Genomic DNA, 27,065 nt, shown 5'->3' with positions numbered 1-27,065 from the left:
ATTTAACAAGTTAATTTAAATACAAATAAAAAAAGCAAGCATAGGCATGGTGGCTTATCATTATGATCCAGATCAGTAAATTAGGGGTTAAGGCCAGACTAGACAAATGTTCATGAGGCCATTTTGTTGTTGTTGGTCCTGGGGTTTGAACTCTGGGTCTGGGCACTGTCCCTGAGCTCTTCAGCTAAAGGATAGCACTCTACCACTTGAGCCAAGGCACCACTTCCGGTTTTCTAATTGGAGATGAGTCTCTTGGACTTTTGTGACTGGGCTGGCTTTGAACCGTGATCCTCAGATCTCAGCCTCCTGAGTAGCTAGGATTACAGGTGTCAGCCACTGGCATCCAGCTCTGAGATCATATTTTAACCAATAAAAAGCTGGGTGCAACCCAGCTAAGGGGGAAGCATAAATAGGCTTATAGTCAAAGCCAGCTGAGACAAAAAAGCAAGACCTAGTCTGAAAATAACTGAAGTAGGCTGGGAATGTGGCTTAGTGGTAGAGTGCTTGTCTAGCATACATGAAGCCCTGGGTTCAAGTCCTTAGTACCACACAAATAGAAAAGACCAGAAGTGACGCTGTGGCTCAAGTGGTAGAGTGCTAGTCTTGAGCAGAAAGAAGCTCAGGGACAGTGCCCAAGCCCTGAGTTCAAGCCCCAGGACTGGCAAAACAAAACAAAACAAAACAAAACAAAAACACCCCAAAACAACCTGAAGTAAAAGGGTTAGAAGCATGGCCCAAGTGATAGAGCACCGGCCTACCAAGAATAAAGCTTTGTACTACCACCAAACAAAAATAAAAACAAAAGAACAACAAAAAAAATAGAAAAAACAGTTGAGTTGAAAATATACAAGACTAGTAGCACTATGAATGTTTATAAGGCAACTGTACCTTTATAAAAACATAAAGCATTTTCCTTAAGAATATAGAGCTGGTCATAAAAGACACTATAAGGTTAAAAAGTGAACATTTCCAGCAAGAGCTTGAGATCTAGGATCATAGTTCAAAGTCAGTATGGGGAACAAAGTCTGTGAGACTCTTATTTCTTCAGAGCTGTGGCTCCAGTTAAGAGTGCTAGCCTTGGGCAAAAAATAACTCAGGGACAATGCTCAGGCCCTGAGTTCAAGCCACAGGTATGGCAGAAGCGCACACATGTGTATACACACACACACACACAAAGTGAACATTTCCACATCTTGCTTAAGTAAAGTTTAACCCTGGTACTGCGGTAGCAATCCAAAAGATGAAATACATTTCTAGAAAAGCAGCACTTTATAACATGGACACATAAGAACTGAAACAAAGGATATTTGAAACACGCCCATGTTACAATTTGAAATAACTAGGAATGGTCAATATTACTCATTAAATGAAATAATTGCTGACAATAATAAAGGCTCAGGACAGATTATGTGAATTGTATACAAACATTGTTATTGGACCATGTAATAATAAACTTTCCACAATTAAACTGCATAAGTAATTTTATTGATATAAATACAAGTCTTAGGATTGCCAGCTACCATTTTACCATACTACACAAAGAGAAATAAAGTCAAATGAACTAAATATTAAATGTAAATAGCAAATGCAGAAATGTTTTCATGTTACCAAGTTCATCCATAATAAAGCTGCTACATACTTTGTACAATTTGCTTGTAATTGAGTAAATGTGTGAAATAAAGCAAAGGTGAATTTTAACCAAACATTTATTTCTCAGTAGAAAATGCTCTCTTCATCAGAGGTGGCTGAGCTTTGGCAACATCGAACATCATTTCCAAAGGAGGGTTGTTGAGAGAACACCAGTCTGGTATACGGCCTGTCTGATTATAATATTCCTTTGAAACAGAACGGCTCCCAAGTATGTCTTGCAATGCTCCAAAAATAGCTCCTGTGTATGAAAATATTTTTATAGCTAAGATGAAAAACTTTTAATCAAAAAACTTTTTATACACATATCTGAAAAGAGTGGGCTGGTAAAAATCAGTAATTAACAGTTACAATTAGTTAACTGAATTCTGGTGAAGATGGAATTCTGAATAACAGAGCAAGCCATTCTGTTTAGAGTTGATCTAGGGAACAGGGTATCAAGGTGTTACTGTGTTTGAAAGAACAATGCAGTTTCTTCAAGGACAATTAGTTTTCTTTGCCACAACTCTATGTTCCATGTCAAGAAATGAAATGGTACTACAAAACCCAATAAGAACATGCATGAGATAATCTGATAAAGATAATTTATGCTGGGTGCTGGTGGCTCATTCCTATAATCCTAGCTACTCAGGAGTCTAAGATCTCAGGATCATGATTCAAGGCCAGCCCAGGCAAGAAAGTCCACCAGACTCTTACCTCTAATTAACCACCAGAAAACTGGAAGTGGCACTGTGGTTGAAAGTGATAAAAGACTAGGCTTGAGCAAAAGAGGTCAGAGATAGCGCCCAGGTCCTGAGTTCAAGCAAGCCCCATGACTGACAAAACAAAACACTACATTAACTATAAAAATATGAATATTTCCTTTTTCTTTCTGAATGTATTAATCGTACTTAGTAAGCTCTGGTTGTAATGTATAACAGAATGTATACAAATGTACACATTCACGGCTGTTTTTCTCTTCAAAATAGTTACTTCCTGAGCCATTTGCTTAGACAGTAAAGCCATCATTTCTTTCTTTTTTTTTGGTACTGAGGATCAAATGCAGGACGTTGCACTTGCTAGGCAAGCACTTTTGCCACTGAGCTACATCCCAGCCCAAGACATCATTTTTTAAAAAATTACACTTTATGGACAAGGTGTTGTGCAAAGGGGGTACAGTTACAGTTAGATAATAAGGTAGTGAGTACACTTCTTGTCATATCTGTTACACCTCATTTTTCTTTCCCTTCCCTAGTGCAGGTAGGCATATATACAATATCCAGTGAACTAAAATCATATACAGTAACCACGTAGGGTATGCCAAAGGAAATTCACCTAGAACTTTAAATGAAACAATAGAATCCTCCTGTGTCCTCCTCTTGGAGCTCTTTTTGTTTATCCTCATCTTATATAATCATGTGTACATAGCTGTTGAGCTACTGTGATCCCGATAGGTCTATCCTAGACCTCTTTATGTTTGTTTAGTAGTTGTTTGGTTTTAGAGACATACTCTAAATTTGCTCACCCAAACATGTGGAAATACCATTTGAAAAGAAGTTTGTTATTTTGCAGACCTTGTCTCTACTGTTCCCCCAGCCCCCAACAGTCATATATCAAGGAGACCATGCCCCTTTGTTCTGTGTTCTAGGCTTGTCTTGCTCAACTATATTTGTTCAAGCTCTCACCATTTCCGTGCAAATACCAGTATTTTTTTTTGAGCATGTAAAATATGTTTTATTGTTCTTTAAAAGGGTTCAGGGTTTTTTTTTTTGTTTTTTGTTTTTTTTGGCCAGTCCTGGGCCTTGGACTCAGGGCCTGAGCACTGTCCCTGGCTTCTTCCCGCTCAAGGCTAGCACTCTGCCACTTGAGCCACAGCGCCGCTTCTGGCCGTTTTCTGTATATGTGGTGCTGGGGAATCGAACCTAGGGCCTCGTGTATCCGAGGCAGGCACTCTTGCCACTAGGCTATATCCCCAGCCCCTGGGGTTTGGTTTTAATAAGGCCGCAAACCTCTCATCAGTCTGGAATACCAATATCTTATCATTTCTAATCGCAACGTAGTAATCCATTGTGTACAGGTACCACATTTTTTGGATCCATTCATCTGTAGTGGGGCATCTGGGTTGTTTCCATATTTTAGCTTTTGTGAGTTGTACAGTGATAAAAAATGGATGTGCAGATGTCTTTATGGTGTCCTCAGACCTGTTGTTCAGGATAGATGCCTGGGAGTGGTATGGCTAGGTAATAGGGTATGTCTATGCTGAGCTTTTTTTTTTTTTTTTTTGCCAGTCCTGGGCCTTGGACTCAGGCCTGAGCACTGTCCTTGACTTCTTTTTGCTCAAGGCTAGCACTCTACCACTTGAGCCACAGCGCCACTTCTGGCCCTCTTCTATATATGTGGTGCTGGGGAATTGAACCGAGGGCTTCATGTATAGGAGGCAAGCACTCTTGCCACTAGGCCATATTCCCAGCCCTATGCTGAGCTTTTTGAGGAACATCCATACTGTTCTCCTAAGTGGTTGTACTAATTTGCACTCCCACCGACAGTGGAGAAGGGTTACTCTTTTCCCACATCTCCTCCAGCATTTGTTGTTGCCTGAGTTCAGAGTATAGGCCATTCTAACTGGAGTGAGGTGGTATCTCAGGGTTGTTTTTATTTGCATTTCTTTTACTGCCAGGGATGTTGAACATTTCCTCATATGTTTCCAAGCCATCATTTCTTACAACATTAACAAACTCAAGTCACAAGTAATTAAAAGAGACCAATTTTCTCACGACTCAGTATTAAAATAAATATTCTAAGCCAGGTGCCAGTGGCTCATGTCTGTAAGCCTAGCTACTCAAGAGGCTGAGATCTGAGGATTGTGGTTTGAAGCCAGCCCTGGCAGGAAAGTCTGGGAGACTCTTATCTCTACTAAGCCACTCAGAAAAAGCTGGAAGTGGTGCTGTGGCTCAAAAGATAGAATGCTAGCCTTGAACACAAAGCAGCTCAGGGAGAGCACTCAGGCCTTGAATTTAGGCCCCAAGACTGGAAAAAGTAAATAAACAACTAAGTAAATAGATAAAATGTTCTAAATGGTGAGACCATTGGTAGGATAAAGTTAGCGCTGTTCTGAAGCTTGGCTTCACTGGATGAAGTTTACTTACTGTACAAAAGAAATGGGCACATAATTTGGAAAGCCAATGTTCAAAGAAAATTAATAGTTTTTTAATTTTTTAAAAAAGTTATCATACATAGTCCAAACTGGCCTTGAACTCATGATCATCTTGCCTCAAACTCCTGGGTTTCTTGGTGTGTACCACCATGTATCATTTACAGTTCATTTTTCTTTTTCTGGCAGTTGTGGGACTTTCAACTCAAGGCCTGGGTGCTGTCCCTGAGCTTTTCTGCTCAAGGCTAGTGCTCTATCACTTTGAGCCATAACTCCACTTCTGGTTTTCTGGTGGTTAATTGGTGATAAGAGTCTCACAGACTTTCCTGCCTGGGCTGGCTCTGGACCATGATCTTCACATCTCAGCCTCTTGAGTAGCTAGGATTACAGGCAGAAGCCACCAGTGCCCAGCTACAGTTCTATTTATTGCTTTTTTTCTTTTTTTTTCCTGCCAGTCCTGGGGCTTGAACTCAGGGCATGAGCACTGTCCCTAGCTTCTTTTTGCTCAAGGCTAGCACTCTACCAGTTGAGCCACAGCGCCACTTCTGGGTTTTTCTGTCTGTGTGGTGCTGAGGAACACAGGTCTTCATGCATGCTAGGCAAGCACTATACCACTAGGCCACATTCCCAGCCAGTTCTATTCATTAAGTGAGCAATTTTGAACAGTGAATTTTAATACATCCATTAGTAATACCACTCAAGAACCAATTACTACGTAATAATTATATTGAAAATATAATTCTTACCTCCCAACCAGGCCACACAATTAGCTTTCGCAGGTGGTGTATGAATCCGGAATGTTTTGGTTCCAAGTGTCTTTTTGTATTTTGGTTTTTCTATCAAATACCTTATTTCTGCAAGCAATCTGTGCAGAAATCCTGGCAACATAGATGTGCCACCTATTATTACCAAATTCTCAGCTAGTTGCTTCCTTGTGTCTATTGGGCACTGTTATTAAAAAAGCAAGTAAAAGAAAAGTATTTTTAATTGGATAATTAAGATAAATACTGCCTGCTTGTACACAGAAGCACGTACTACAGATTAAATAGGTCATTTTGTTATAAATAGGTAAGATTTCTTTCACATAGCAAATATAATTCCATGACAATACTGTTAACTTCCATAAACATATACAGAACTTGAAAGATTTTAAAATTTCTTTATATTTTAAAATAGTTTAACATCAAATAGTATAGAATTTTATATTCTGCAGAGCATATTGCTGTACATGTGAGCATTCCTATTTTTCAAATAGAATGAGCTGGGCAAAAAGCATGAGAAAAAAACAATGTCTTTATTAAGGAAAGAATGTAGGAATTTCTAGTGTTTGTTATCATAATATAACACCCACAGCTAGGTGCTGAGTGAGAAGATAATACTCTAGGAGCTAGCTGGGAGGGTCAATCAGCTACTCCTACAGCCTGGATGGCAGAAGAGTCCTCCCCTATGGGGTGGTGAGGAAGGGGACACCTGACGAGCAAAGAGACCAACAGAATCGACCCTGGCAATCAGTGGAGACACACAGCCAGATCACATTCACATCCTAGAACACTCTTAGAGAAAGTACTTGTCCACATTGGCTGTCTTTAAAACTTAGGGAAGGTCAAGGCCCATCACTGAGGGCTGTTGGATAGGCACACGTTACTGTCTACAGCAATGCTATTTCAGATGGAGCTCTATGATGATAATTTAGTCATTGAACAAAGACCCCTATTACCATATACCCTGTGCAAAATTGGTATTACTCAAACCTGAGTTTGAAGAAACCACAAACCATACCACATAGAAAACTAAATATAGTATTGCTATTCTGAAAGAAATTCACGTGTCCATGGCATTCATAATGTTTGGTTTGAACTATTTTTATTTTTATTATTTTCTTGCCTGGGTGGGCTTTGAACCCCGATCCTCAGATCTCAGCTTCCTGAGTAGCTGGGATTATAGGCATGAGCCACTGGTGCCAGTTGGCTTGAACTATTGTAGGTACCATATCTGTGTCAAAGTAAAACTCAACTGTAATTTTTCTTTTCCTTTCCTTTTCTTTCTTTTTCATTCTTTGAGAAAGGGTATTGCTATGTATGTATCCCAGACTAGTCTCAAAGTAGGAGGCCTCCTGCTTTATCCTTCTGAATGCTGGAATCATAGGTACGCAAAATTAACTGTAGAATTTAATAAAACAAAATGAGTAAAACATCAAAAAAGGAACAGTGATAGGAGAGATCTGAGAACAAGAAAAAAACTACCCACACTTCTTTGTTCTTACACATAATACGACAAGGAAAATAGAGAAAATAACATTTAAATTTTCTTTAAAGAACTTTTGGGGCAAAAGGAAACTTTTCACAAATACCTGTAGAAGGGAATCCAATATTAAAGTGGCAACTGATTTCTCTTCATTATCTTGTTCAAAAAGAATTTCCACAACTGAATCCCTGATGAGATTAAAGAGAGAGCACTTGATTGGCATTACATGATAGAGCATAATTAGTTACACTGTCAGTATTATAAAGTGTTAGTACTATGTTACTACAGTGTGTTTACGTATACATGGGTGTCTGGATGTTGGCAGTACTGTAATTTGAGCTCAGCTTCACTTGAGTAATGTGTCTACTCCACTACAAATGATTATCACAACATGAGCTGTTCTTGTTCGTAAGTAGTTAGTAGTACCTGCCTCCCAAGGATTGTGGTAAAGACTCAATGAGTTAGTAGAACAAGGTTTGGGACACAAAGAAGCATTCTCTATTACTATTTTTATGTAGAGATTTACCTTTTTTTTGCCTGTCCTGGGGCTTGAAGTCAGGGCCTGGGCACTGTCCCTGAGCTTTTTTTTTTTTTTTTTTTTTTTGCCAGTCCTGGGGTTTGGACTCTGGGCCTGAGCACTGTCCCTGGCTTCTTTTTGCTCAAGGCTAGCACTCTGCCACTTGAGCCACAGCACCACTTCTGGCCATTTTCTGTATATGTGGTGCTAGGGAATCGAACCCAGGGCCTCATGTATATGAGGCAGGCACTCTTGCCACTAGGCCATATCCCCAGCCCCTCCCTGAGCTTCTTTTGCTCAAGGCTAGCACTCTATCACTTAAGCCACAGTGCCACTTCTGGCTTTCTCTGCTTATGTGGTACTGAGGAATCAAACCCAGGGCTTCATGCATGCTAGGCAAGCACTCTACCACTAGGACACATTCCCAGCTTGATTTATATATATGTTGTGTCTAACTATATCACCCCACATCTAATAACAGAATAGAAACAGTATTCGGTAAAAATAAGATTGAGCAGGCTAACAAGTTAGTGATACAGGGGTTTAACAATAAAAATGCTTCTACATTTCTTTGTTTTTAGAAAGAATAAATGACAAAGATGGCTAGTTGACTAGTAAAATATTCATTTTCTTGTTTTCAAGTTAAGAAAACTCTGAGCCTGGTACTAGTGGCTCATGCCTGTAATTCTAGCTATTCAGGAGTCTGAGCTCAGATCTGAGGACCAGCCTGAGCAGAAAAACCTGTGAGACTCTTATTTCCAATTATCCACAAAGCTGGAAACACAGTTGTGGTTCAAAGAGGTAGCCTTGAGCACTAAAGCTTAAGGAGAGCCCCAAGGCCCTACATTCAAGCCCCAGGAAGGGCAGACACACAAAAAATTTAAGAGAACTAAAAAAAAAAAATTAAGAAAACTATTTTGGGCCAACTGTTGCTGGCTTATCCCAGAAGGTTGAGATCTGTGGATCAACGTTTAAACACAGCAACAGCAAAAAGTCTGAAACTCCATCTCCAACTAATGGGCAAAATGGAAAACTGGAGGCATGGCTCAACCAGTAAAATGCCAACCTTGAGCAAAAAAGCCTAGTGGAATCTTGAGGACCTGAGTTCAAGTCCCAATACCAACACACACACACACACACACACACACACACACACACACACACAAATCTAAAGAGATGCTTAGTATGCTACATATTTTTTTCTATTTCCTGATCTTTTATCTTAAAGAACTGTCATAAAGGTTAGAAAAAAACAAAAAATTATAAGTCCTTAAGGATGAGTTGTTATATAAGCTCTATATCATCAGGCAGAATAACCAAGTGAATAATAAAAAGTGAATAATCAATGATTCTGTAATTGAATATATTTGTAATAATATAATCTCTTAATCAAAACAAAGTTGTTGGGGTAGGAATGTGGCTTAGTGGTAGAGAGCTTGCCTAGCATGCATGAAGTCCTGGATTTGATTCCTCAGTACCACATAAACAGAAAAGGCCGGAAGTGGCGCTATGGCTCAAGTGGTAGAGTCCTAGACTTGAGCAAATGAAGCTCAAGGACAGAGCCCAGGCCCTGAGTTCAAGCCCCAGGAAAGGCAAAAAAAAAAAGTTGTAAAGCACAATCTAGAAAGTTACATCCTATGAGAGCCAGAGCCACCAGTTTTTGCAAACATAAAGCTTTACTGGAACATAGCCACATTCCTTCATTTAGAAACTGTATATAGCTGGTTTGTTTGGGGCTCTGGCTATAAAGAGACAATATGAACCACAAAACCCAAGTTCTGTACAGAGTTTACTTACCTCTGTTAATGCATCTTATTTTCTGGTCCACTTGAAAAAATTGTTTTGTTAAATTCATTTAGAACTACTCTGATGAACAGAGCAAAAAGAAACTTTAAAAAGCTGAATAAGTTTCTGATGAATGAGAAAGTGTAATGAAAAACACTTGGATATTAAGTTGCCAATATTGAAGTAAAGGCTTATACAAATATTTTGAAAAGTGAAGAATTTATTTTAGCTCACTTTTTGCTCATAAAAGTTAAGGTCTAACCTGATTGGTCCAAGGATATGTAAAATCTTCTCTCCATCTAATGGATAGTCAACATTTGGAGGTGGTGTGGGACGCTGAAATGAAAATATCATGAGCATTAACTCTATAAACATTGCAACCTCTGAAAAAGGCACACTTATGTTTTAATTTACCTCATTATTTCCATTCATGTTAAATTTTGCTGCTTGTATTTTTAATCCACGCTTTAGATCGCTTACAAAGCAAGTGCGCACTTAAAAGAAGGAAAACAGATTTCATTATGGTTTGTCATTAATTGAATAGTGAACCAACATCAAACTAAGTGCTCACCTTCTGTATACAAAAATTCCTGAGGGGCTGGGAATATGGCCTAGTGGCAAGAGTGCCTGCCTCAAAAAATTCCCCTTGAGAGACTATTATGTTGCCAGCTAACTTTAATATAAGTATAGCAATAAATTAGCATCACAAAATGAAGTGCTTCTAATTCAATATCAAGTTGTGTTGGTTTTAAAATCAGATTTTTCTCTCTCTCCTCTAATTCTTTTATAGAAAAAATATTGATTGGTAGCTGAGCTCTGTGCCTATACCCCTTGCTATTCAGGAGGCTGAGGTCTGGAGGAGTGTAGTTTGAGGTCAGAAAAACCTGAAAGATTTTTATCTCCAATTAACCACCAGAAAACTAGAAGTGGAGCTATGGCTCTAAGTGGTAAAGTGCTACTAGCCTTGAGCAGAAGAGCTCAGGGATAGCATCCAGGCCCTGAGTTCAAGCCTCAGGACCAATCAATCAATCAATCAATAATCCAGTGCTTTATAAGTCTGAAGAAAAAATCAGAACTTTTATTTGTATTTTTCTATCATCTTATGAATTAAATATTTTTAGGTTATAAGTACATTTTCTGTGTATTTATAAACAGATAACATTTGAACTAACACTAAAGAATGAAAGGAATAAATTTAGTGAACTTTGTTACCTTTAATATCCTCTAAGATGCCTTCTGGAACTGAACCTAAAACAAAAATTTTATTGAGAACTAAAGAACTGTCATAATTAAAGATACTCTTATATTTCCATTTTTTTATTTCAGCAAAACTCTAAAAAAAATCCTACTAACATTTTTTAAAAGCCTAATGCAAAAATTAGCTTAAAAGCAGAACCCATGAGTACATAAAGTGCTACAGCTGCTATACACTCATGACTTTACTAACACTAAAATCTCTATAAAATATAAGAGAAGTCTGAGGATATATATATGTATATATATACATACATACACACATATGTATGTATGTATATATACACACATATCAGTAGTGGGGACAAACCTAGAAAAAATATAAATACAAATTAATAATTTTTAGGGGGGTACTGGGATTTGAACTCAGGACTTGGTACTTGCCAGACAGGCATTTTAGTACCTTGACTCTTCTGCTTTTATTCAGGTCTGCCCTAAGCCTGCTAAGACCATGATCTTACTTATACTTCCTAAGTATACACATATCACTACACCAGCTTTATTGTTTAATTAGTTGAGATGGGTTCTCGCTCAGTTAATAAATAACTGAAAAGCTGGATGTGAAAGTGTGACTCAAGTGGTAGAGGTGTGGCCTTGTGCAAAAAAGCCAGGTGAGAGAGCAAGGTCCCAAGTTCAAGTCCCAGTACAAACGCAGACAAAAAAGACTATAAAATAAGATGGTAGCTGAAATAAAAGTAAAGAAGAACAGTTCAGAGAGCAGGCTCCTGTAATAAGGCAAGAAAAAAGTAATGCGGGATTAGATTAAAACAATGTCTGTTTTCTGCCCAGTGGTATGGGAGATGAAAAAAAGAGGTGAGACATGAAAGATTTCGGAGAGGAATTCAAAGTACATGCTAAACTCCCACTTTCCTAAAAGAAAGATAAGGAAGAAGTTAGTATCATTATCTAATAATTATTAATCAAATTAAGAAGGTGGGGGCTGGGAACGTGGCCTAGTGGCAAGAGTGCTTGTCTCATATACATGAAGCCCTGGGTTCCATTCCTCAGCACCACATATATACAAAAAGGCCAGAAGTGGTGTTGTGGCTCACGTGGCAGAGTGCTAGCCTTGAGCAAAAAGAAGCCAGGGACAGTACTCAGGCCCTGAGTTCAAGCCCCAGGATTGGCAAAAAAAAAAAAAAAAAAAAAATTAAGAAGAGAGCACTTGTTCACTTTTCTGGAGTGTTAACTTTGAGGTACAGGTGACATGCATGATTTCTATCTCAAATTATGACTATCAAGTTCAGAAAGAAGATCAGCCCCAGTGGTATGACAGAATCAATAGCACGTACATGTACCTGACATCAGGGAATACATAAGATCACCTTAAAAAGCCAGTGGGATCACCTGCCAGCGATGGCTCATGCTGTAATCCTACCTACTCAGGAGGCTGAGATCTGAGAATCATGGTTCAAAGCTAGCCTGAGTAGGAAACTCCAAAACTCTTATCTCCAATTAACTCCCAGAAAAAGCTGGAAGTAGAGCTGTGACTTTAGGGGTAGAGCATGAGCCTTGAGCACAAAAAGATCAGGGACAGACAGCACCTAGACCCTGAGTTCAAGCCCCAGAATTGGCATATACACACACACACACACAAAGCTATTAGGTAAAGGAACAAAGCCAGATGTCTAGAACACTAAAATAGAAAAGAGTAGAAAAAATCAAGGAGGAATGTTCAGAAACAGAACACCAAGAAAGAAGAGAATTCTGAAACAAGGGAGAGAGAATTGAAAAAAATGTAAGATAACCTAAAATATCTACCATTTTGGAAAGAGTGGCTGATGGACAATGACTGGATTTGGTGACTGATAGCTCAATGTTCACCTTATAACTGGAGCATGATCATCAAAGTGGTGAAAGGAAAATGAGAATAACTACGTAATAGGGCAAATACTAAAATACAAGTTAAGAAGTGAAAAGAATACATTTTAAGCTCTTGAACAGCTAAAAGTGAATTTACCCATGACAGAAGGAAGGCTCTGTTCTTTAGCAGCACCCGTGTCAACAGTACATTGTTCCAACAGTTGAGTTTCCAACTCCCTGAAATGTGGAAAATGTTACTGAAATTAAAGTACTGCAAAATGGTATCCTTTTCTTAACATTTTCACTACGTATGAAGCATTAAATAACCATGGTTTTATCCTGAAAGAATGAATATACTCAAAACTAATAAAAAGGATGGGATACATGACAAGCCTTCTACTAATCACCAGTCAGTAAGCAGATTTGCTTTTGTGGCCCTGGTGAGAATGAGCTGAATCCAGGACACTTACTTGTGAAGAGCTTTTCCTCCTAAGGGCAGGGCTCCCCAGCAGCTCAGTACTGGAATTCCTTCATAGATCCAGAGAGGAGTCAAGGACATCACTATTTCAGCAGACCAAATATGGTTTCCTTGGCATTTTTCTCACCTACAGTATTGTTTCAATCAACTTTGGTAATGCTTTATTTTTAAGACTTATAGAAGAAACAAACGGCAAGTGTTGTTCACACACACACACACATACATACATATGTATGTGTGTTTTTTTTGCCAGTCCTGGGGCTTGAACTCATGGCCTGAACACTGTCCCTGGCTTCTTTTTGCTCAAGGATAGCTGCTAACTCCACCACTTGAGCCACAGAGCCACTTCTGATTTTCCTATATATGTGGTGCTGAGGAATTGAACCCAGGGCTTTATGTATACAAGGCAAGCACTCTACCACTAGGCCATATTCCCAGCCCCCTCATATTCTATACTAAAGGAAATAGTCTCTCTCACACACACACATGTGCACGTGCACACACACTTTTTTTCTCTTTCTTCTCCATTAAGTAGGGCTAAGGATCTAATAAAATAAGCTACTAGCCATATGGGCACTTGAAATTTGGATATTTAGAATTGAAATATGCTATAACCCAACCCACACATCAAATTTAGAAGACATTAAAAAGATGTGCATTGACCAAGATACATTATATTCATAAATTGCTTTGGTGAATGGCAACTCCTTGTACACCTCTGCCCTGTGTTTCTGATTAGAAATAAAGAGCTTAAAAACCTAACAATGTCTCTGACAATCTCTGGACATAAAGGAAAAAGAGAATTCACTTGGTCTTTTTCTTAATCTTTTTTTCTCTGTGCTAGTCCTAGGGATTGAACTCAGGGCACTGTCCTTGAGCTCCCTTGCCCCGGTCCTGGGGCCTGAACTCTCTGGACCTGGCTGCTGTCCCTGAGCTTCTTTTGCTTATAATGAGTGCTCTACCACTTGAGCCACCGCTCCACTTTTTGTTGTTTTTTTTTTTTTGTTTGTTGTTGTTTTTGGCCAGTCCTGGGGCTTGGACTCAGGACAGCTCCACTTTTGACTCTCTGGTAGTTTAGTGGAGATAAAAAGTCTCACAGACTTTCCTGCCTGAGCTAACTCTGAACTGTGATCCTCAGATCTCAGCCTCCTGAGTAGCTAGGATTACAGGTATGAACTACTACACTGGTGGTATTTGCTTTTCTTCAGCATACCTTTAGTTCAGCTGCTTTAAGGCTATGTTAATTCTGTCATTTAAAAACTTTTTTCTGGTTGAACTTTCTCATTTCTGTTTTTCCAATTACTGCTGTATAACTTTTCTTAGAATTTAACTATTCTGGTCAAGTTAATACATCCTAATTAGCTCATGTGCCTCTCGAAATCTGAATGTATTTATCAGGTAATTGCTAGAATATATCCTAAATAAGTAATAATGATAATCTCTGCACTGAAGTAAATTCAAGTCTTGTCATGTGACCATTTATATTTATACATGATAACTCATAATAGTTCCATCCAATAAATATTTGTAGTAAATCTGCTAATTTTACTTAAAGTAAAATAAACAACTACTAATTGACAAGAAAGATACAGGTAACACGAGGCTTTCCCTATATCCACAATCCAGGACCATGGCCGAGTTGATGCCAAGTGTCAGAAGAGCCATCAGATGACTGGGAGCAAGTAAAACCGACGGAACCTAGAACACAGCGACGGAACCATAGTGAGTGTCACTTAACTGACGGTGGTTGCCCTGACTCAAATACATTTGAAAAACCTCATGGGTACAGTGAACCATGATCCTCAGATCTCAGCCTCTTGAGTAGCTAGGACTATAGGCATCAGCCACCAGCGCCAGGCTCAATCTTAAATCTTGATCTTAAAAAGTTTGACTCCTATAAAATGAAATATACAAGTAGTCTCATCCCTGAGACTACTGACTGACTCTTCAGAGAGATAGTGTTTAAATATTTAGGCCTGGGACTAGTGGCTCACACCTGTAATCCTAACTATTCAGGAGGCTGACATTCGATGGATCAAGAATGGCAGAAAAGCCATGAGATTCCATTTCCAAAATAACCAGTAAAAAGCCAGGCTCGAGGTGTGATTCAAATGATAGAGCACTAACTGAGCAATCATAGCCTAAGTAAGAGTGAGACCCTGAGTTCAAATTTGTAAAGGGGAGGAAGGTAGGAAAAGAAAGATATAACTCCAATTAAAGGAAATTTAAAAATGGTATGCTGGTAGCTCACACCTGTTATCTTGCTACTCAGGAGGTTGAGATCTGAGGATCATCGTTCAAAGCCAGCTGGAGCAAGAAAGTTGGTGAGACTCATTTCCAATTAACCCCTCCCCCACAAACTGGAGCCATGCCTCAAGTGATAGAGTGCTGCCTTGAGCAAAAAAGCTCAGGGGCTGCACCCAAGCCTTGAGTTTAAGCACAAAAACAAACACACAAAAACAAACCAGAGATTTAAAGTGTAAAATACATGCTCGACAAAACGGATAATATAATTAAACAACAGGAACTAGGAAGACTTAGAAGAAATACACCATAAATTCTACTCCACTGAATTTACCTTTTAATTATTTAAAGAAATAATTCCTAAACTAAAAAACTTGAATTAACCTAAGTAACTGAGGCCAAGCACCAGTGACTCACACCTGTAATTCTCAGTAGACAGAGCTCTGAGGATCAAGGTTCAAAGCCAGCATACGCAGACAATAGGAGATTCTTTTTTTTTTTGAGGAGGGGGGCAGTCCTGGGCCGTGAACTCAGGGCCTGAGCACTGACCCTGGCTTCTTTTTTTGCTCAAGGCTAGCACTCTGCCACTTGAGCCACAGCGCCACTTCTGGCCATTTTCTGTATATGTGGTGTTGAGGAATCGAACCCAGGGCCTCATGTATACAAGGCAAGCACTCTTGCCACTAGGCCATATTCCCAGCCCCCAATAGGAGATTCTTAACTCCAACTATCAAAAAGCTGAAAGTGAATGTGTACCTCAAGTGGTAAAAGCTAAGCAAGAGTATGATGCCCTAAGTTCAAGTCCCAGTACCATCACATAGACACAAAAAAAGTTAAAGTTATGTGTGATAAGAGGAAGAGCCTCCTAAACCCTAATCTATAAGACTTTTATTGTTTAATAGTCTATTGACACTTTTTTTTCAGTGCTGACTGAGGAATGAATCAGGAATTTACACATGGTAGGCAAGCACTCTACCACTGAGCTATAACCACAGCCTTCTCTCCAATTTAAAAACAATTTATTTATTTGCCTTAAAAATAGGTACCTCAGGGAAGGTGGGAGAAAAACAAGGAAGGAGGTAACAAAGTTTGACAAGAAATGTACTCACTACCTTACATATGTAACTGTAACCCTTCTGTACATCACCTTGACAACAAAAATTTGAAAAAAAAATAGGTACCTCAAAATATTTGAAAAGAACACAAGTGAGTGTCTCTCTGAAGTGGGATATGACTGTTAGGGAGGGGGGAGGACAGTAGAGACCAGGTCTGCAGAACAACGAACTTCTTTTCACATGGTATTTCCACATGTTTGGGCCTGCGACTTTACATTACGTATCTAAAACCAAACAACTACTAAACATAAAAAGGTCTAGAATAAACCTATATCAGTGGATGACAATAGTTCAACAGCTATGTACACATGATCACATAAGACGAGGATAAGCAAAAACAACTCCAAGAGGAGGACACAGGAGGATTCTACTGTTGACGTTATCTTTAAAGTTCTAGGTGAATTTCCTGTGACGTACCCTATGTGGTTACTGTATATGATTTTGGTACACTGGATATTGTATATATCCATGAGATCTAGGGAAGGGAAAGAAAGATGAGGGTGTAAGATATCATAAGAAATGTACTCACTGCCTTATTATGTAACTGTACCCCCTTTGCACAACACCTTGTCAATAAAATTTAACTTAAAAAAATAGGTACCTCAAAATATTTGAAAAGAACACGAGTGAGTGTCTCTCTGAAGTGGGAAGGGCATAACACCGACTCAATAACCACAACTCGGCGGTCCCTGGGATTCACCAACAGATGCCTGAAAAACATTAATTTTACTTTTTAAAAGTAAATTACAGTTTGTACCTATTTTGATAAGTAATACAATTTAAGAAGAAAAAAAAAGGTTTACTAACTTAGCCTAAGATGCTTTATGACATTGATATCTCCATCTTAGTACCTCAGAAAAAATTTATTTCTCAGTTCTTACAATGTGCCAGGAACTTTATTAAGTTACTATGTTAGAAAAAAAATGACAGCCTATTAAGATCATTAACTAAAGCTATTAAAAAGATGATTTTACTTTTGCAGGTGTTATGAGAGTAATACACATTCACCAAACTCCCAACATTACGGACATTAACTTGGAAAGCACTAGAAGCTAATAGTTCTGCCCAGAAACAACTGAGTGCAGTTTGTGTACTTTTTAATTCTTTTTTTAAGTAGTAATTATTTATTTATTGTCAAAGTGATGTACAGAGGGGTTACAGTTTCATATATAAGGCAGTGGGTACATTTCTTGTTCAACTTGTTACCTCCTCCCTCATTTCTCCCCTCCCTCTCCTCCCCATGAGTTGTTCAATTGGTTTACACCAAATGGTTTTGTAAGTATTGTTTTTGGAGTCGTTTGTCTTTTTATCCTTTGTCTCTCAATTTTGATATTCCCTTTCCCTTCTCTAGTGCATGCACGTTTTGAACACTTCATTCTGTGCAGGCTATTCTTCAATATTCCCTTTTCACTTGCAGTACACCTGTCTACTATATCCAGACATACAATGTTCCCTTTTCATTTTTTTTCGGGGGGGGGGGGGTGAGTGGGGGAGGTACTGAAGACCAAACCTGTGGCTTTGTACACGCTAGGCAAGAGCTTTAACAAAGAACTAAACATTCTGGCTCCCACAACTCCTTTTTGATGATTGCATGAGATTATATTGAAATAGAGATTTTTATCACTATTTTCTTATGATTGCCTATTTTCCAGTCTTCAAATCTATTTCTGAAAGAGCAAGAAAGACAATGGGTGTATAACTAGTTAATAATAATAAAGACAGCCAGATGCTGGAGGTTCACATTGCCTGTAATCCTAGCTACTCAGGAGACTGAGATTTGAGGATTATGGTTCAAAGCCAGCCCAGGCAGGAAAGTCCATGAGACTCTTATCTCCAATTAAACACAAAAACTACAGCTGGAAGTGAAAAGATGGCAAGTGGCAGAGTGCTACCTTTGAGCAAAAAAACCTCAGGGACAGCACCCAGGTCCTGAGTTTAAGCCCCAACAAACGCACAAAAAATAAAAAAGAGAATGGAAGTCAATTTTTTTTCCTTTCCTTACATATAATAGCCAAAATAACTATAAGTGGCTTTAGAAAAATCTAACTGCAAAAACTAGAAAAAGGACCTACCCAAACAGAATTTAATCTTACCTGAAGTAGAGTGTGTGGATGAATTCCTTTAGGTAGGAATATAATTCTTCTGTATTAATATTATACTGGACAACTTTTATTGGCTATAAAAAATTAAAATTATTTATTAATTCATATTAATCTCAAAATTAAACATGCTCCTTTATGTCACAAATGTATTTCCTCATAATAAATGAAAAGCAGTTTGTATTAAGGACAGGTGTAAAAATTAAATATAGATTTATCTCTTAAATTATGAATCCTTAAGACCCCTGGCAATGTGTAAAAACATGGACTAGTTTGGCTGGTGGTAATATAAATTTAAGTCTGTAATTAAGTACAGAGCTATGTTTATAGATATTATTTGGCATAATTAATGATAAAACGTTAGCTCTAATTTAAAAGCATCAAATACTCTAGACTTGTTTCTGTTGCTACTCATCACTCCCAAAGCACTGATACCTTTATTTTTGCCAGAATACCACCTTCTTAGAAAAATGTGTATTTTACTAAAACTGTATGTTCTATAGGGCAAGGTACAGTAGGTTGTTCACTAAGCTGTGGTAAAGTTGAGAACACTATCAGCACTAAAGCAGCATATACAAACACAGAACTGAGCGGTATCATGCTCCATCACAAGGGCTTCACAGTCTCAGAAGCTAAGCTTCAAGTTGTCTCATGCATCTATAGCAAACCTCTCTTTACATACCCTTTGAAAGGAAAGACCATCAACAAGGCTCATTTCTTGACTTTATGTGTCTTGAGGGTTCTAAACTACATATAAATGAATATAGGTAATCTACATATATGTTTGACTTTTCAAAATGTTAAAAGCGCAGAACATAAGAGACTGTTGATGAAAATGTAAAGGTTCAGAGTTTAGTAAGTAACCTATTGATAGACAGAGTAATGACAACTTTTATAAAGCCAACAGGAACTTCCAAAATAAACAGGAACCTCTACTCTATTTCTAGATTGTTCAGTAAGTTGCAGAAAAATTTGAAAACAATAAAATATTTCCCTAGCCAAGCACAACTCAAACAATTTCTGTTATGTTCTGATGACAACTATAAACTTATGTACCAGCTCTACAATATTTTGTGCCAGTACCGGTACTTGAACTCAAGAGTCTGGGTGCTTTCCTTTAGCTTATTCACTCAAGGCTAGCACTCTGCCACTTGAGCCACAGCTCCACATCTGGCATTTTGGTGGTTCATTGGAATAAGAATCTCGCACTTTCCTGGCCAGGTTTACTTTGAACTGTGATCCTCAGACCTCAGCCTCCTGAGCAACTAGGATTATAGGCACTGACACCTGGTTTAGTACTGTGGTTTTGAACTCTGGGTCTTGTGCTTCTTAGGCTATCAGGATACTGCTGACATATGATTCCAGCCCTATTTTTTTACTTGTTATTTTTAGAACAGGGTCTCACTTCTCCCAGGTAGGGGACTGAGACCCAATCTGCCTCCTTCAGGCCTCCAATAGTGGCTGTTAATGGGCATGCACCAATGTGTGTAGCTTCCTTATACAGTTTCAAGAACTTTTCTGCTCAAGCTGGCTGGCATTATGATCCTCCCAACCTTAGCTTCCCATGTAGCTTGGTATAACGAGCCATGCCTAGCTATGGGTTAGGAAGGTATCGAGTAGGGCTGGGAATGTGGCTTAGTGATAGAGTGCTTGTCTAGCATGCATGAAGCCCTGGGTTCCATTCCTCAGTATCACATCAACAAAAAAAGCCCAACGTGGTACTGGGGCTCAAGTGGTAAAGTGCTAACTTTGAGCAAAAAGAAGCCAGGGACAGTGCCCAGAGCTTGAGTTCAGGTCCCAGAACTGGCCAAAAAAATTGGGCTGGGAATATGACCTAGTGGCAAGAGTGCTTGCCTCGTATACATGAAGCCCTGGGTTCGAATCCTCAGCACCACATATATAGAAAAGGCCAGAAGTGGCGCTGTGGCTCAAGTGGCAGAGTGCTAGTCTTGAACAAAAGGAAGCCAGGTACAGTGCTCAGGCCCTGACTTCAAGCCCCAGGACTGGCAAAAACCTAACAAACAAAACAAAACAACAACAAAAAAGGTAGCTACTAAATTTTTCTACCCAGACTGTCCTCAAACTATGATCCTCCTGTTCTCAGCCTCCCTAGCAGCTGGGATTACAGGCGTGAGCTACAGGCTCTCAGCTAATACCTATTTTATTTTGTTTTTGCCAGTACTCAGTCAGCTCTTTTGCTCAGGGCTGGTATTCTACCATTTCAGCCACAGTCAAGCATTTTCCTAGTTAATAGGAGATAAAGTCTCTTGGACTTTTCTACCCAGACTAGCTTTGAACCAAGATTCTCCAGATCTCTGCTAAGTAACTAGGATTACAGATGTAAGCCACCAGTCCCCGCATGTTAGTTTTGTTTCTTATTACAAAATTTATGACTTTATAAAACAAGAAGTTTTCCAATACAGCATGTTATAGTAGAGACACATGTACCTTATTTTCTCATAGGTGAATTGTATGGTACACAAAACTATTCTGTCTGGAATTCATAGTCTGTCAAATTAGCTTTGATAAGGACCTTATTTTTAAAAAATGTTTATTCCTCAAAATTCTGGATTTGGAAATTATAAATAAGGAATTAAAACATTTGATTAACAACCAAATTATTCAGTAATTATGTGATGCTATAGTTCTTATATAAATATTTTGGTAAAACCTTTCTCCTGATAGTATATGGTTTTATTTATACAAAACATACAGAACAGACAAATCTATAGAAATAGGAAGCACATCCGTGGTAGGCTAAAGGTGGGAATGGGAATTAACTTTAAGTAGACATTAGGAAACATACTGGGGTGATGAAAGTATTTTAAGATTGGATTCTGGTGATGGTAGCAAAGCATGATTAAATTTACGGTATGTAAAATTGGACCTGAACAATTTTGACTTTTGAAAACACCTTTTAAGCCAGTGTGTGCCAGTAGCTCATGCCTATAATCTAAGCTACTCAGGAGGCAGAGATCTGAGGATCATGGTTCAAAGCTAGCCTAGGCAGGAAAGTCTGTGATATTCTTATCTCCAATTAACTACCAAAGAAGCCAGAAGTGGAGCTGTAGCTCAAGTGGAAGAGCACTAGCCTTGGCAAAAATTTCAGGGGCATAACACAGGCCTTGAGTTCAAGCCTCAGAACTAGCACAAAACAACAACAAGAACAAAATCCTTTATTTTGGGAAGATAATCATAAGTAATATTTAGTACTATTTTAATCAAGCTTACTTGAAGTCACATTAAAAATTTAATAGTAGAACATTTATTTTGCTAATTTGCTTTAAAAATACCTTAGGCATGCCAGCTCTTTTTATCACACTAGGAATTATACATCTTGGACCAGTTTCTCCAGCAAATCCACACCTGCAAATAAGTAAAAAATTAAAATAGTCAGCTTACAGCATTCTTCCAAAATATCTGACAAAGAAACAAGTTGTTCTATATTTGTTTCAAGACAATAGAAATAAAAACATCTGGAAATAGTACTGACATAAAGGGATCAAAAACTGAAGAAAAAAGAAGCCCTAAGAAATAAATAACATCTTAATAAGTTAGGTATTAAACAGAAAATAAAATTATTTCAAATTTGTGTCTCTGAAATAAATCATAGTATCATTTTAAGACAGTTTTTACTTTTCCCCAAGTTTTAATCTTAGCTGAATTTTAGGTAAAATATTTCCGTAACCCTGACTGTATACCAAGTTATGTGACTTCATTCATACACATCTGCACAAATGTGTTGGTACATGACTTAGTCAGTATACATCCTATGAGTGAACTTACATAAACTTAAAACAGTACAGCCTGCTTCACTTAGTAGCCTATTGCTACTAAGCTACCGAACTGTACAGCATGTTACTGTACTGAATTCTGTAGAAAGCTGTAACACATGGTATCTGTGTACCTAGATGTATAAAAGGAACATACTTTATATTTGTATCTAAATCATATTTACCGTGACTTGGTCATTCGCCAAATACTAACATATAGTCAATGAGAGATCACATACATGACAGTGAGACGATAGTATGTTGTCATTAACTGAAATGGCACGAAACTATAATTCACATTAGTAACTCATAATTCTAGTCATTCTAATATTAACAGTGGGCTGGGAATATGGCTTAGCAGTAGAGTGTTCGCCTTGCATGGCCCTGGGTTCGATTCCTCAGAACCACATAAACAGAAAAGGCTGGAAGTGGCACTGTGGTTCAAGTGGTAGAATGCTAGCCTTGAGCAAAAAAGCCAGGGACAGTGCTCAGGCCCTGAGTCCAAGCCCCAGAACTGTAAAAAAAAAAAAAAAGAAAGAAAAAGAACCTAATATTAATAGCCTCTATAGTTATCTTTCAGTCTAGTTTTTAGCTATGCATATTTGACAGTTAAAAACACCTTCTATACATTGAACTCAAATGCTTATATTAGGTCTATTAGTATAAGCTTGTGTTAGTATCATATTAATAGTAAATGCTGTTATTTTTAAAAACCACAGTATCTTATCTGATTTAGGCCATTTTTTGTTTCATGTTAGAAAAAGAAAACTGGGCTGGGGATATAGCCTAGTGGCAAGAGTGCCTGCCTCGGATACACGAGGCCCTAGGTTCGATTCCCCAGCACCACATATACAGAAAATGGCCAGAAGCGGCGCTGTGGCTCAAGTGGCAGAGTGCTAGCCTTGAGCGGGAAGAAGCCAGGGACAGTGCTCAGGCCCTGAGTCCAAGGCCCAGGACTGGCCAAAAAAAAAAAAAAAAAAAAAAAAAAAAAGAAAAAGAAAACTGCTAAGAATATTACTAAAAATGATCACAATGTTAGTCTTTTTCTTTGTTCAAGATCAGAACTCAAACTCGGTATGTGATGGCTTTACTCATTGGCTAGTGAGTCAACTGATCCATGCCTCCAACCCCATAATTTAGTCTTTTATTTTGTTGATAGTAGGGCTTGAACTTAGGGCCTGGGCTACCACTTGAGACACAGTGCCACTTGTAGCTTTTAAGTCGTTTATTGGAGATAGGAGTCTCATGGGGACTTTCCTGTCCAGGCTGGCTTCAAAACGCAATCCTCAGATCTCAGCCTCCTGAGTAAGCTAGGATTACATCTGTGAGCACTGGTACCTGGCTTGCACTTGAACTCTTTAAATTCCCCAGAATGCAGTCAAATAGGGAGCTTCAATTCCTTTCTCTTACACTTTTTCTTTTTTTTTTGCCTGTCCTGGGACTTGAACTCTTGGCATGGTTGCTGTTGCTGAATTTCTTTTTGATCAAGGATAGTGCTTTACCACTTGCATCACAGCTCCTCTTCTGGCTATTTCTGTGACTTAACTGGAGATGAGTCTTAATGGACTTTCCAGCATAGGCTGGCTTCCAACCAAGATCCTCAGATCTCAGCCTCCTGAGTACAGGTGTGAGCCACCAGTACCTGGCTACACTATTAAAAAAAAAAAAATCAGGGGCTGGGAATATGGCCTAGTGGCAAGAGTGCTTGCCTTGTATTCATGAAGACCTGGATTTGACTTCTCAGAACCACATATATACAAAAAGAAGCCAGGGACAGTGCTCAGGCCCTAAGTCCAAGCCCCAGGACTGGCCAAAAAAGAATCACTTTCCTGCTGTGTTTTTCAATCATATTCTGAAGGAATAACTTTTTATTTTTTTGCTGTATGGGTAAAATAGCTATCTGTATAGAGTAGTAGTCTTAAGGTATTTGAGATTTTTAAAAACAATTAAGAAAAATAAAATATGAATTAATGTAGACTTGGCATAAATAAAAGTGCATATGAACCAAAAATTTTTGCTTAGCCTTTAATCCTAACTACTCAAAGGCTAAAATCTGAGGATCATGGTTAGGTTTCAGGCCAGCTGAGGCAGCAAAGTCTGTCAGACGCTAATAACCAATTAACTTTCCATAAAGCCAGAAATGGAGCTGTGGCAAGTGGTAGAGCACTAGCCTTGAGCTAAAAAAGTTCAGGGACAAGCACATATAAATCTTGAGTTCAAGTCACAGGGTGTGACACACACACACACACACAAATTGCATTTAACCCAATTATTATTTTGTGTTTTTTTTTGTAAAGTTGGTACTGGGGTTTAGAACTCTGTGCTTTGGCACTTGCTATATATATCTAGCTCCAACTCTGTAGTTTAGTTCCAACTTTTAAGTAGTTTGTTCCTTTGCCCACTATTCAACAGCTGTCTAGTGTTTTCAATATGTAAAGGGTTTCCAAATATTTTTATCTCGTATACATATACGAAGTAATGCTGCCTGTCGCTTCACTCTCTCAGGCCCAGTCACAAAGACCGCGGTCTAAGAACTCCAAAGTTAAGTCTGCCAATGCCTACAAACTTTAAGGTTTATACATTTGTGGCTTTCAAAAGCTCTCTGCCATCCAAAACGCTGAGAAACACTATTCCCGTGTTTACAAGTTGCTTGTTCAAAGTGTACAATTTAATCTGACTTTAAAGAAGCCAAACCAGACAGTCTCAGCTCCACGGTTTCAATTCCTTTCCTGCCAGTCTCCCTAACACGGTTTCCTGCAGCAACAGAAGCTCCTCCACTCAATAAACCTTTTAGGATGGACATAGTCACTAAACACTACTGCTGCCTATCCGGAATCTGACGAGTGTCGTTTAAGCGGGGTCTGGGCGGCCGCTGTCAGTCCGAGCAGAAGACCCCAGAGGGCCGCTGGGTTTGGGAAGGGCCCCGAGGCGGCGGCGAAGGCAATCCTTCGGGGGCTTCCGGGGCCTCTCAGGGAAGTCAGGCCCTCCGCAGCATCACCAAGTGATGAGGATGCGCTTCCATTTGCTGGGGAGAGAGGGGAGGTCCCTGGCGATCCCACGGAGGACGAGGGCCCGGGCCAGGCCTGCCGCGCTCCCCAGGGGATGGAAGTGGTTCCGCGGCCACTCACTTGGTGAAAGCCTCTCCGAGGTCGATCACGACGGCCGTCTTCTCGCCTCCGCTCCCCAGGCCCTCGTAGAGCGGCATCGCGGTCAAAGATGAGGGGTACACCTGTGGGAAGGAGGTCGCCGGACCACAGTCTCGGGTCCTCACGTTCCCTGGATGACTGCGAGGCGGGGGCGGGGCCGGCGTTCGGAGCGGGCGAGGCGTGGGCGGTGGCTGGGGTCCTCGCGTGGCCGCGCCAAGGACCCGGCTGTCCTAGCGTGTGCCTCACCCCGCGGCGCGCCTAAATCCTCGCAGGTGCCCCAGTTTCTGGAAGGTATGAGAAGGAATGAGGACGGTATGAGGCTGAGGGTTTGGGTCAGGGAGTACAGAGGTGCGATGATGCGGAAGTGCAGCGTCCGGGGGGGATCAGGCATGTAGGACGACCCTAGGGGGGCGGAGCCAACGTCCGGGTTAGCGCCGGCGCGCCCTCCCGCGGCGCCTGCGCGCCCCATGCCGTGCGCCCGCGGTGGTCTGCTGGACTTGGTTGTCTTGAGAGGCTCGACTCCCAAGCTTTAGCCCCAGGCATCCCGTGGCCAAAGATGCTGAGCCCACGAGCCCATCGACTTGCCGGCCATTTAATCGTCCTGATAAATACCGAAATGCTTAATTTTATATCTGTGGGAACCTAAGCTCAGAGACATTAGCTTTCCCGATGCCCCTCAGAGCCTATGCTAATGCTTTAGATGTAAAGTTACATTCTAAAGTTTACACTGTAGACTTCTAAAGTTTACATTGTAAGATGAACAGACGGTGCTTTATTTGATAGACATTGCTTCAAGGGCTAAGAAAAAAAATATCAGGTGAAGTAGCATCTGGGAACATATAGTTTAATGGAAGGAACATAGAACCAAGGGCTGTTTAAAACTAAGCAGTCCTGCAAATTGAGGGAAGATGCCAGTTTCCCATCTCGAATACAATAGTTCTTTAGTGCCCGGGGACTGTTTGCTGCTTTACATTTTCTTTCTTTTTTTTTTTTTTTTTTGCTTTACATTTTCTTTGAAATAGTAAGATTCATGTTTATTCAGATGTCTGATGATCCTCCTGAAAGCAAATTGCTAAAGGTAAAAGGAAAAAAGGATGAAGTTGCAATTGTGATGAGGGAGGAAACTGGAGGAAGAGTAGGAAGGCATGTAACCTTGGTTTTGTAGGGTCAGATGTTTGACATCTTATTTGGGTTTAAATTCTTGTGCCAGTTTCTTTCAAGTCCCTAATATTGCTATCTTTGCATGTGTAAACTATCGTGCTACTTCACAAGTTTTTCAGTAAGGCTACAAGGGTAATGATATACTATCAATTGTCAAGAAGAAAGTAAACAAAATTATTAAGCCCCTTACTAGTATGTTGGAGATTGTAGATCTCCAGGTATTAGTAACCATTTAGAATATTTTACAGGGCTGGGCTGGGCACTGGTGGCTCAGGCTTGTAATCCTAGCTACATAGGAAAATGAGAGTTTTGGCTTACAGTTCAAAGCCAGCCTGGGCTGTTAACTAGCAAAAGCTGTGGAGCAGTGGCTCAATGTTAGAGCACCACCCTTTTCAAAATAGCTAAGAAACAATGCCCAGGTCCTGACTTCAAGCTCCAGTACCAGCACAAAATAAATAAGACATTTTGCAAAAAGAAGAGTATATATCATAATTACACTCAAGTTGCAGTCATTTTTTTCAAAGTAGCTAGACCAGGATGAACTTGGAAGGAACTGAGATGGATGATGATTAACCAATTTGCAAGCTATTGTCAGAGTTCATGAACTAGTTTTATCCATGTGACCACCTGACCTGGCACAATGGCATGAAAAGGGGAAGGATTTTAGAG

At 39.5% G+C, this 27,065-nt stretch overlaps 1 protein-coding gene across 1 annotated transcript; it reads right to left on the bottom strand.

Moving 5' to 3' along the window:
* Positions 1-1,463: 1,463 nt before the first annotated feature.
* Actr10 (actin related protein 10) lies at positions 1,464-25,384 on the bottom strand. The gene is made up of 13 exons (XM_048361861.1): positions 25,218-25,384; positions 21,610-21,682; positions 18,311-18,393; positions 16,819-16,927; positions 14,449-14,556; positions 12,851-12,918; positions 12,538-12,617; positions 10,536-10,571; positions 9,738-9,817; positions 9,586-9,659; positions 7,128-7,209; positions 5,524-5,725; positions 1,464-1,888 (listed from the first exon to the last, which is right to left on the bottom strand). Exons 1-13 carry the CDS (start codon positions 25,292-25,294, stop codon positions 1,707-1,709), a joined length of 1,254 nt encoding a protein of 417 aa, XP_048217818.1. The 5' UTR covers positions 25,295-25,384; the 3' UTR covers positions 1,464-1,706.
* Positions 25,385-27,065: the final 1,681 nt, after the last annotated feature.

The sequence above is a fragment of the Perognathus longimembris genome, chromosome 14 (genome assembly GCF_023159225.1).
Source record: "Perognathus longimembris pacificus isolate PPM17 chromosome 14, ASM2315922v1, whole genome shotgun sequence".
Classification (NCBI taxonomy): domain Eukaryota; kingdom Metazoa; phylum Chordata; class Mammalia; order Rodentia; family Heteromyidae; genus Perognathus; species Perognathus longimembris.
Note: the sequence above shows the minus strand (reverse complement) of the source record. Positions and strands in the feature narration are given on the sequence as shown.

What these genes read in the sequence shown, in the direction of transcription:
- Actr10 (XM_048361861.1), bottom strand. Translation starts at nt 25,294, where the DNA reads ATGCCGCTCTACGAGGGCCTGGGGAGCGGAGGCGAGAAGACGGCCGTC. An exon ending in ATCCACACACTCTACTTCAG is followed by an intron (nt 16,928 to 18,310) that starts GTAAGATTAAAT and finishes AATGTTTTTCAG; the next exon opens with GCATCTGTTGGTGAATCCCA. An exon ending in CATATCCTTGGACCAATCAG is followed by an intron (nt 7,210 to 9,585) that starts GTTAGACCTTAA and finishes TAATCTCATCAG; the next exon opens with GGATTCAGTTGTGGAAATTC.